The sequence below is a fragment of the Formica exsecta genome, unplaced genomic scaffold (assembly GCF_003651465.1).
Source record: "Formica exsecta isolate Colony F162 unplaced genomic scaffold, ASM365146v1 scaffold591, whole genome shotgun sequence".
Lineage (NCBI taxonomy): Eukaryota > Metazoa > Arthropoda > Insecta > Hymenoptera > Formicidae > Formica > Formica exsecta.
The window spans coordinates 804,102-816,946 of NW_021853185.1; the positions used below are offsets into that span (position 1 = coordinate 804,102).

Genomic DNA, 12,845 nt, shown 5'->3' on the forward strand with positions numbered 1-12,845 from the left:
CAAAAGGAATAATGATCATAAGGCGAAACTTCTATCTCTCCTGTATTCGGTCACAGTTAATATTCTTTATCGTAACGTTACTTTTTCGCAAGATCATTTACAAAACTCGAAAATATCTTATTTTAAGAATCGCAAAAGTATATATTTTTTTTTCTGAGAGTGTGCCTCGAAAGATTTCTAAGCAGTTTAGAAAAAGTCATTGTCTTAGCAACCAGTAATATATTTTCATAAGTAAATGGATTGAAACAATTCAAGAGAAATAGAAAGAAAGAAATTCATGTATTTTTCTAAAATTAATTTCTGCATCAACAATGATAAATAAAACCGTTTTCCAAATGATTCGCGAATAAGTTTTGCGGTGGAAATAACTTTGTAATACGTATATCCAAATGTGATCCGAAAATAAATCTCGTATCAAACGATACGATTTTGCCGACTTCTCAATTGGCTCTTATTTCGTGACCACTAGTATCACGCTGTCATCGAAATAGATCTCGAAAAGCTTCTATATCACTTTCATGGAAGAACCTCTCGTCTTAAGTATTTACATGAAAGATCCTAGCGGAACCCGAGGCGTGGGCGATAAGATGTATCCTTGAGATCTTGTCTCCTTGGAACTTCGGAAGACCAGAAGCTCGCAACCGAAAAGCCATGAAATTGAATTTATATCCTTCAAGATACTACAATTTAACTTCTAAATCATATAAATTCCTCGAAATATTGCAAAAATGCAAATTCTCTCCATTCAAGATCTCTTTAAAAAGCAAATGCAAATTACGATTTTAAATGTAATGCGAAATGCACGTCATTCTAGTAAGATCAAAAATGTGACACGTTGCTTCTATTATTTTAATTTGTAATTATCCAAGCTGTAGCGTTTAAGTTTGTTGTTAATATTGTAAATTTTCACAACAATGGCGTCGCAAGGATGACGATGCAATTTGTCTAGCAAAAGAATTCCGTCGGTTTTGCGTACAAAATGTAACAGGCGAACGTTATATATCGCCCCGCCGTAATTACCCGCAGCCACCCTCAGGAGTGCGGTTTCTGCGTGTATTCAGCAGCATCGTCGCGCCTTCCCTCCCCCATTCTCCCGCATAACGGCTCACCTAATAAACCCTCTCGACCTGTGCGCCGTAACTATTACTCAGAATTTATGGCAGATCGCGATAATTAATAGAGCCGCGATAGAAACGGCGGTTTGTGCACGAAGAGCTATCTCTCACGCTTCTGGTATTGGGACAGCATAGTGAACAGAATGCAGACGTGTCACTACGGAAATTCCATATGCATGAGAACGATGAGTACACTGGATATTTCTAAAATGTTTCATCCGGCGTCTTTGCAAAATGTGAGATACAGTCATCAACGCGATTTTTCGACTTTTATCACTCGATTTGCAAAACACGATGAGTCATATGAGATAAATTCGATATAATATCAAAAACGCTGAAGTAACTATCATAATGTTTCATCATACTATAATTGATACCGCGTTGAAAATACATCTCCAAAGTTCGGTTTATAGATATTTTCCTTTTTTTTTTTCTCTACTTTTCTTTTACTATTATAACACGTTATTATTTTCTATATTGATAAATTAGAATCGACAATGTCGCCTTGTCATGCCGAGGGAACCGCGCTTGAAGCTACACGCGCTCTCGGATGATTTATCGCGATTGTCGACGGCACTTTTTAGACGAAGGTCGAGCGGTTTCTCCGTGGGATAAGTTGCAATATCATACTTCAGTCCACTTTCTGAACAAACCGCAGCCATGAAAGAGCAAAAAGGATCAACTAAGTTGTCGTTGCTATTCCGGAACTGAGAGACGCGCTCCCAAAGCGCGCATCACTTTCTTGCCGTTTCGAAGCAAATCGCTTCCGCTTTCTTACAGTGGACATATTACAGGTCGCGCAAAAAGTTCCTCTTAAGCGAAACTTCCGCTAACGCGACGAGTTTTCGGCACGTAGTCGTCGCGTCGCTACATCCCTTGATCATCGACACCGTGTCCGTGCGCGTAACTTCGGCGTCGAGTTTTTGCCTGTAACATCCGACGAGGATCCGGTTTTTCTCATCCGCGCCGAACGTGACTTCGGTCCGATCCGCGGATTTAATTGAATTCTGAATTATGATCGCTAATGCATTCCAATGACAATTGATTTCGCCAATTGATATTGACGCTTTTTACATGACAAATTTTAAATTCTGCCATTTTTTAAATTGCTAATGCGGATGAATATTTCAATAAACGGCTTCTCAGTAAAGTTATTTTTTCAATATACTTCTATTTGAAACAACAATGAATCACATATCTTATTAGGAAAAAAACAATTTGTCTTTTAATATATTTCAAACTTACCAAAGACCCAAGTTATAATTCTCATCGAAAAAAATTAAGAGTCATAATTTCGCGCAATTTTCCACTAATGCATCATTACCATCCTGCATTATTATCAGTTGTAAATTTCCGTTGGAAATGGTATTCGTATTTCTCTTTTTTTGACATTTCTGTTAAAGACTTTAATGGAAACATGGGCTATCGCCATCAAACGTACAAATTACTTTGAAAGTTTGTCCGCGGCCAAAAATAGCGAGAAAAAAAATCAAACAAGCAAACGCGGATCACGACCGATAAAACCGTGACAATTTTCAAATAGAATTATTTACAGCGCCTGAAACAAAAATCGTGTTTATTCGAAACTCGCATTCTATTGAAAAATGCAAACCCACGCTCGCGGATAGATTTTAAACAAAATAAAAGAAGTCGCGCGCAAAAAATCTCCTCGGTATCCTCGTCGCGTGCTCTGATTTAAAAATATGACGATTGTTATTCCTCTGTCTGATAAAATGGACACTCGGCAAAGTTTGTCCTGCGAAAAAAATCCCTCCGCAATGAACATAAAAATGAGACCGGAGAGTAAAAAAAAAGAAGTGAGGATAATCGGCATATGATGGTCGAACGAAATGAAATAAAGGGGAAAACGCGTTTTCACATTGGAAAATGTCCAAAACATGGTTAATGTTTCCGTATAATTATTCAAGCGTATTGTCGCAGCTACAAAACATAATTAAATCAGAATACATTTTCGCGTCGAGGAGATATGCGGCTGTCCATCATCAGCATTTTCGCAATCCGACCAATATTTTTCCGAATGATCGACATTACGTGTTACTTTTCGAACGTGCTTTATTGAAAATTATGAACGAGACTATTAATACTGCAAATGGCTAAATTAAATTGCAAATATTCCTCTCTACAATAGGAAATGACAAATATCGAAAAAAACATTAAATGTGCATAAGTTTTAAACATAACAATGGAGATTTCAGCGAATGCCAATGTTTTAGTTTTAATTATAGAGTTCATGATAGATTAAACAAATAGTTCGGGCCATTAAGCGAAAAAATAGCTCAAAACAAAGTGAGACGCTGCGAAAACTTGACGTCTCAGTTGAGCCATTTTTTTGGTTCAATGGTCAGAACTATTTGTTTAATTTATAAGAACTTTATATATATTTATACGTAAACTATTAAAAAATAAGCCAAAACTCTCAACAATTAATTATTTTTCACGAAATGGAACGCCAGCTTTATACACACGAGATTCCAATATTTTGTAATAAATTATCATTTCCTTCGTTTTTATAAAAGTGTACCATAATTTATTAATGTAGTGTCGATTTATTTAACTGCTCGTCGGAATTGTCCAGACAGATACGCAAACATTGTACCTCGCCACTATATAATAACAATGTGTGTGTCCGACTGCACATCTATCTGTGCAATAATTATTCAGCGTATCACGGATGACTAATGTCCCACGTCATGCTGAGTTGCATAAATTATTCCGAGATTTGGGGAGACTTATATTCAGTGAGCCTAAGTGATTTTCCAACATTATAGAATATCATGTAATAAGATTAAAAAAATATCTATAGTTATCGCAAGCGACTAACATATTTGTGTATATATGCAAAGTATTATTTTTTCATCGTACAACATATTCCGATCTTTTTTGTCCAATTCCTTTCATTCGTTATTCCTGATACTACTCGTATTTCATCCGCATATTTTTCTGCAGCGTAATACAATAACCATTGCATTCAAGACAGATGTATTAAATGAAAAACAGAACATGAAACATTAAACATCTAGACGAATAAATATTATTAAAAAAATAACTCAATTGAAACTCATTTGCAAACTATGTAATAAATTACATACAGATTTCAAAGAACTTGTATATATTGATAAAGACGTCGTATTTCGTTATTCGATAATCCAGCTACATTGTTAATTTCATTGTCTCGACGTAATGCCTCTTTATTTTCTTCAATTTACTCAAAGTAAAAAAAGTATACATTAGTACTTATCTGATCATTATTCGAATTTTACCATGCATTTAAATTAGTCGAAACCTTGATTTAAAAATTGCGTGTTTCACGAGTTACCCGTTAGAATAGACGCATTTTTGCGAAGGATAAAGGTGCCGAATCTTTTGCTTCCGGATTGATCTGAGAGTCACCCCGACAAAAGAAGAAACGCCACTCGTGCCACTCTTCTTCTTTTCTCTCTTTCTCTGTTTTTCTTTCTTTCTCTGCGGAGAAACGGCGAAAAGTAGTTCTTCGTGCCGAGGAATAAGAAGAAACAACCGATAGGAAGGGTAAAATGGAAGAATAGCAGCCTATGTCAGGATTCCTTGTCGGGTGGTATTTTCCTCGCGAATCTTACGAGAGGCACTGGAAAACCTCGTGAATATTTAAACGATAGACGGATATACATATATTACCGGTGTAATGAGGAGGGAATCCCTCCCACTACAACATCCGGTTAGCGAATTGAAGAGGCAAATGGAATAGAAGAGAATAAGAGAGAAGAATAAGAAGAGCGGCGCTCTTACAGAAGAATATTCTAAATGATTCATGAAGAGAAATTAAATGGCGTTTTAAACAGGTTTTCCTTTCCTCGCTTTCGTTCACCTCGATCCTGCACGATTCTCCCTTATCCGCACCTTCGACGACCTACGGCATCGATTACCTATCGTTTCCTTCTGTCTACCTTCTGATTCATTTCTCGCCCTATCGCTCATTCCACCTTCATGCTATCCCACGATTTTTCTCTTTCTTTCTCTGTCTGTTTATCCGTCTATCCATCTATCTATTTATCTCGCTTATTTGCCCGTCCATCTGTCTGTCTTCTATTTTATTCTCTCGCTTCTTTCGCGACAAACCATTTTATCGCCATTTTCTCTTGCTTACGACATTTCTACCACTTGATATTGCATTCCGGAGATTCATCAAAATTTTCTCACCTGTCTCGCGAGCGGCAAACGGAATTCGCATAAACCGGACAAGCGTTAAAGAAGCTAATTTAAGCTCGGTCGTGACACAGCCACTAAATTTTCCTTTTCGTCTTTTTGCAAAAACACGCAGCAACTTCGTCACTCCCAACCGTTGCAGTCGTGGTCTAAATTGCGTTTCTTTTCACTCCATCATTACAAATTACGTATAATTGCAAGTTTCGGTACTGCGAAATATCGATCGTTTCATTTGAACCATATATATCCATGTAAAATATTAATCGCCTTGCTTTACCATAACAGCATAAGGAAAAAAGATAACATCGATCTTCGATCGTATTAAATTTACGACCAATGTCGTATATAGCATCAACATGCATTTTACACATTGCTTTTAATTAAACTAAAGCGACAAACAATAATTTATAATACAATGTAACATGAAACGGTAATGTTGTACGTGCGAGAAAGGGAGAGATGCCTATATATTTTCAAATATTATTTTAAATTATTTCGAAGATTGTGAAGCGTTTTAAAATTTCTAACATATGACTCTGCAAAATATATATCTTTCATCCGGCACACTATCTCATCTTCGTGGCGATTAGCAGAGCAAGAGCTCCAAGCCGATGATGTGTTTTTTATCGCCAAAAAACCACAACCCTTCCTAATCCAGACACTCGTTCCATCCCTTCCGCCGGTGTAATCGCTACCATTGTTCTTCCGCCTGATTTCGCGCGCGAAATCCGCCATTACTACCTACTATCTTGCGGTGAAAATGATCCACTGTGCCGGAGGGAGATAGAGGAAAAGAAAGAACGATAAAAATTATGAGGCAGTAGCACACTGGAGGAAAAGGATTGCGGGATTGACAGCACAATACCGTTAATCCTTATCCATTTCGAAGGCGCTACGCGAGACCGTCCTCTATACCACATAGGTTCGCCAGAGATTAAAAGTTTTTGCCGAACTCGACAAAATGCAAAAAAGTAGTAACGGAGGAGAAAACAGCAGACGAGAAGCAAAAATCTGCCGCGACAGACTGGATGTTGAGGCAGAAATTTGTCGCCCGTCGCGGAGATGACGCGTGGTTTTAGGATTTATTAGGAGGCTTTTTGCTACAAAACGTGCCACCCACACGAGATTGAACGCATATAGAGCTAATTCTTGCGAGTTAGTATCAATGCAGGCAATAACGCAATTAGTAGCCTAGCGTAAATTAAAATCTAAAAGCAAGATTCTCTCTCTCTTGTCTAAATGATCTGTTAATCGATTAAAGAACGATGTAAAAGATTTTATCGAAACTTCATCATATCTCCAAGAATAAATATTTAAAGAAGTTTCAGTATTTTGTAATAATTATTACTAGTGAAGGATTGTTCTTTTAGGTAACTCTTTCAGATATTTAAAAAAGATATATTAGCTAAATACAAATTAATTTATACAAATTCTCCAGATATAACATTCGAGTTTGTTAATTCTCCTCAGTAAGCAAAGCGGAAGATTCTAATTTGTAGACTAATTTGTAACTTTAAATTGTATCTTGTCTTTGTAATCAGTAATCAATTGTTGCTTCACTGAATAAGCCCCCCTACAACGCAGTTAAACAATGCATCGATAAACTTAGCGGCATTCCCTTTAACGGCAAAAGGCGAAAGCGAATCGTCGAATCAGGTGGGCAAACACGTCCTGCGCCGAAATCGAGAATGGGAGAGATCGGAAACTCTCCGAAATCAATCTCAGGCACTTCGGAAATACACTGTAAAGCCGTCCCGCCCTTCTCACGTTGTGTCCCTCCACAGCCTTCGTCACCCACACGTGGAAAGAAGACGAAAATTCGATATTGCCCGACTGCATCCATCGTGCATCTAATTACAAACTCGCGAAAACAAGAGAAGCGCTCGACAAACACGCCGTGAGTAAATATAAAGATCGTTTGTGCGAGGATGAATTCGTCGGAATAAGGAGAGGGTCTCGGGAAGAATAAAGGAAAACACGCCCCAAGACAGAAAAGAAGCTGCGACGTGGCAAGATAAAAGAGACTCGCCATTTTCGAGAACAAGAAACTCTTGTTTGCAAGTCATTATACCATGTCGGAAGAATAGTTTTTACTCTGTCTTAATCTCTTCCCCGTCTTACTAAGCGACGGAACAGAGCATATGTACACGTGAGAAGAGACAGCTAAGACTTGGGGCATAACAAAATATATGTATTTTTTTTTAAATAAAACAGAAACATAAAATTTGTTATAGTTAATTTCAACACAATACGTTACATACTAAAAAAAATTTTTACTTCCACAAAAAATATTTTCTCTATTCATTGAAACATCTTTCATTAAAAACAATATTAGAATTATATGCTCGTTGTTTTCATCCATTCACACACATATTAATAATTTTCATATATTGTTATTTAAATCATTCCGCGATTCTTCAATAATACAATATTTTTCCCACTACCTATAATGAATATAACAAAATAACAAATAATTAATCATGTATAAATTTAACTTAAATTAAATTAAATGTTTTCTTTTAGTAATATTATATGTGTGCTTTTCATTTTACAATGCAATGTGAATAAATTCTATAGTTCTCACGGCTAGTAACTCACGTACGATCAAGAAATTAATATATTCCACATTTACCTCCAACCCATTTTTATAACATGCAAGAAAGATAAATATATGCATATATTGTCATTAAAGTGTCATTACAATTCTGTATTCTCTTTCACTGCATATAATCCACCGTTACTGTTCCATTAATGTGCATTAAGCAAGCGATTTCATGGCGATACAAAATCGGCATATTCTAGCAATGCAGATTATCAACGCGCACACGTATTCTCTACTTCCAGTCAAATCATGAATGGCCCATCAATTTGTTAGGTTCCATTACTAGTGGAATGTTCGGTTGAACGGAAAACGCACTTGATAATAGAGCAATCGCATTCCTGAATCCATATAGTTGAATAAGAAATTTGTGTAATACAAAAACTCATTTAATTCCGGTAAGAAATATTTCCATGAACAAAAGAGAGATTATATATTAAATTATAATAGCATTAATCTCATACTTCAATAAAATTGTAACATTGATGATCCAACAAAGCAAGACTTGAATTATAAAATTTTATCAATACCCGACATTCAATTAAAAATAAGTATAAAAAGAACTATATATAAGTTTATATTTAATTCGATCTTTTTTATAAAATCATTTTCATTATGTAAAGATCCAAAATTCAGAGAAATAATAAGTAACAACAAGCATTTATAAAAAGTAATGCAAAATCATAGACTAAATGTTGCATGATTGCTGTTATTTTGCAAAAGAAAGATTGCTAACGTATTATCAAGTGCGTATGACGCGAAGATCGGAGAGAAAAAGCTTAACGACAACATCAGAGTGATTTTGCTGCGTCACCCGAATTAACATTTTAATTAACGGCACGGGAAAGTGATGTTCCAGCGCGCATACCTCGCTTTACGTTCCACTCTATGGAAACCGTCAGCGGTTCCGGAAGTCGCTGAGAAGAGTGACGACTACCTCACGAAGGAGTTTCCGAGGCATCGAAGCAAAACCTCGGCACAACCCAGAGCTTAATTAGGCGCACCGAGGCGCACGGAGGCGTTTAATTTGTTCGTGCATTCGCGTGATCGAAAGTTCATAGTCCTTAACCTTGACCTACGATCTCGCGATTTCTAATGAACGAGAATGACCTCGAATATATCTGAGTCATTAATTCACACATTGATAGAATCGTAACGTAGAATTATCAGGTTATTTATACAATTTTTATTTTGCTTCGACAATACGCGCATACATTTGTATATTGCTATAAATATATAATAATAACAAAGTAATGATTCCAAGCTTGATGTCTTTTCATTTAACACCTATAATCATTTATTAGAATTATTCGTAAAATTAATTAATGAAAGTATAGTGAGTTTTGAATACGGAAAATATAACACTGATATTTAGAAAAAAAAACGTGTGTCTTAATAATGAAATTTTTATATTGCTGTAAAAAAAAGGTATCTCTCTGCAATATTTATTGTTGCGTGATTATTTTATATAAATAATTGAATAAAACATTTTACAAGATGACAATTTTTTTATTTTATCGGTAAAAATCTATTCAAACTTGTTCCGCTTGATTTCAATTTGTTGAAAATAAATGTTTCACTGTGCAATGTAGCATTTAAAAAGGTATTTATTTGTTTTCAAGCGAGCAGTAGTTAGCCTTGCAGATATTTTTGTGGCATTATTGGATTGTAGTTCAAATAATATCGTATGCTCTCTCTCTCGAGAGAGAGATAGATACGCATGATAAATGATTGCTCTAAAACATTAATATTAAGAAAATTACTCAATCCAATTAACATTGGAAGATAAAAGATAATATAAGAGACATTTCCTTTTAATTTATTGAGAGAATAAATTACTTTATAAAAAAAACAGAGAGTAAAAGAATTTGTGTAGTTTTAAATAATATCTAATTTCTCGCAAAATCAATCGTTCTACATAAACTAGGTATTCTACGATTTCGTATGCCACGAAGATGTCATAAATATACTAAATTATTTGAAATTGGACCTTGTCGATCAAACCATCCAAAACATGTTTTTAATAAGTCTATTCTTGATTAATTCCGAGTCACATGTCACAACGTTTCAAACACAAAAATGAGAGTTTTTCGACTATAAATTTAGATTCTCGACTATAAATTTAGATTCTACTAAAATTGATACTTTTAGCTGCGTCAATTTTTAACTTCTTGCAAAAATCAAAAGATATCGGAATCTCAATTGTATCTTGATGTTAACAAATATTTTCACTAAATAATTGATGTGACAAAGATAGATAATATACAATAAATTAATTTATCTATAATAAAATACTAAAAAGTGTATAGAAATAACAAATGTAAATAGACCAAAACCGGCCAAAATCTATGAAACATGTATTCAATATAATTTTTCTCATATGTTGCATAACTCTCTTCTTTGCGAACGTCATAATGATCAAATCATATTATATATATTTCGTGAGATTAAATTTTGCATTTCTCCCACGACCACTTCTCCAAGTTCCTCGAATTCGATCATTCTCGTTAAAGATTGATTTATATTCAAAGTTGTAAGCATAATGCAACCGAACTCTAACTCGACTTCGTTGATAGACATTTGGACAGAATAGAATAGATCGTTTCGATGTTAAACTCCGAAATAGCAAGAAGTATGCATTAATTACATGCAATCGAAACGAATCTTATTCCAGTTGGAGTCAAACAAGATTTTGACAATAGAGCAAACTTTTGAAATGTCAGACTATTGTTTATGTTATAAATTAAATGATCAATACTCCATAGATAGATCGTATATCCAGAGATATCTAATTTTACATCATATAAATAGTTCCATCATCATCCCATCATATAGACACACTATCAAAACAAATTTAATGCAACGTTGTTTCTTGAAATGACACGAGGTCAACTGCATAGTGCATAAACACTTAAGAAAAACTACGATCTACACTCGATCGATATTATTATGCATACATACAAGGATAAATATATATATGTCATATATGTTTTTACAGCAAGCGAGAATTACTAAGCAAATTTTAAATGTACACAAAAAGATAGAACATGTTATTGCATTGGGCATTTTATTTATATAATATATTTTATACGCTCATGTACTGTTTTTAAAAAATATTGTTTATTTTATGTAAATTATATTATTTTCTAATATATACGCACACATATACGTTTTAAATAATCTTTTTAAAGTTAACATACAAAACCATTTAATGTTGAATTGCTGTTCAAATTTATTATATAATAATAAACATTATATGAAAATAAGACATCATTGACGATGGATTGATATCGTTGTGATGTTACGACGTTGACACAAAAGATAAATACTAAATAAATTGTTATTATGTATGAATTATATGCAATTTATTTCCGTGTGCAATTTTTTTTACGCAATATTTGCATATTCTATAAGACAAACAGTCAATTAATGAAATTTCCACTTTCGTAAATACTTAAAATATTTAAATTATCGACTCTATATCAAGCAAAGTATTCACCGTTATCATGTTAATGACGTAAACACGCCCGTTCACAATCAAACCTCTCATCAAATTTGTGTCCATTATTATCTCTACAATTCTTCATTACATATTAAACATATGTAATGGTAACATATTAATAAATAAATTTAACTTTTTGAAGAAAAAAAGATTTCCTTTCTAGAAATTTATATACACGCACTATGAAAAATTCAAGTATAGTAATAAGAATAAATCATATCCGCGCAATATATGCTGACCTCAAATGATATTTGGTTTTATGTACTCACATTGATAAAATGTTACGTCATCTATTGCATTGAACGTAAGGATGTCTGTTAGTAATAAATTCCATGGCATTGCCATTCTTTTTTTCTAATATGGACAACACGCACCTGTCCAGAGTTCATTATTTCGTGATTAGTTCGTCAGAGGTACTTGTGCGTATCGTGAAACGAGCTGTACTTCGACCGCACTCTGGGGCGCCAGGCAGCTGACCTCCGCATCGATTACAACATTCATCGGAGAGAGATGCGGAATGTGAAACGGAACGAGACGGAGCGCGAGCGTCAAGAATGGGGTATCCCCTCCCATTGTATCTCCCCGTATACGATGAGGAATACGCATGCGCACGTTAAACGAAGCGTGTCTGTTATGTCGTGTGTTAGGTTCTCTTCAAGTTACTAAAAATTTCACGTCCCCGCGTATTTGGCGACATCGCGAACGTCCGCTCTCGCCGTAACCGTGCACAATCATCGTCCGTATCGTTATCTATATTTGGCTGATAATCGATCTGTCATGGTGCCGAACGGATACCCGTGATACGCGTCAATGGAAATGCGAGGCACGGGCGCGTAAGTGAACAGATATGCGAAACTAGCTGTGTATCAGTGCGTTACTCACGGCTTGTCAGGCTGCGATCTGCGGACCATCTGTTCCGCTTTTTTGATCTCCTCCGCCCTCGTTACGCTCTTCGTTCTACGCGATCGCTTCCGAAAGTCACTGTGCTCGTACTCGGCCGTCATGGTGTCGTCGTTTAGATGCGACGTAGAGGAACATATAGAAACACGCGTATTTGTGGCACGACGCAAATTACGTTCGTTGGCGTGAGAAAGAGAGACTCGCGGATGAAAGCGAGAGCCGACACGTTCCCGAACACTTCTGACTCTCCGCCGTCAGTGAGACCTATCCGCGTGGTAACGGCGGTAACGACCACTGATGCTGATAACAAGGAAGCTTCTTCCCGATGCGTGAGAGGCGTGCACGCCAAACGTTACAAACGACATGAATTTTAATCTCCGCTCGGACGCGATTCTGTCATGCTCACTATGACGTGGTTACGATCGTACTACTATGGAATGTGCGCGAGTCTCTACCTTTCTCTCTCTCTCTCTCTCTCTCTCTTTCTGTTAGACGATTGTTTATCTACGTGTTTATCGCTTTCCGG

At 35.7% G+C, this 12,845-nt stretch overlaps 1 protein-coding gene across 1 annotated transcript in view; it reads right to left on the reverse strand.

Annotated features, from left to right (window-relative positions):
- Positions 1-12,423, reverse strand: part of LOC115242388 (diacylglycerol O-acyltransferase 1) — an 89,210-nt gene extending 76,787 nt beyond the window's left edge. The window contains exon 1 of the mRNA XM_029818643.1: positions 12,302-12,423. Coding sequence (XP_029674503.1) covers positions 12,302-12,423 — 122 coding nt within the window. The remainder of the gene's footprint in view (positions 1-12,301) is intronic.
- Positions 12,424-12,845: the final 422 nt, after the last annotated feature.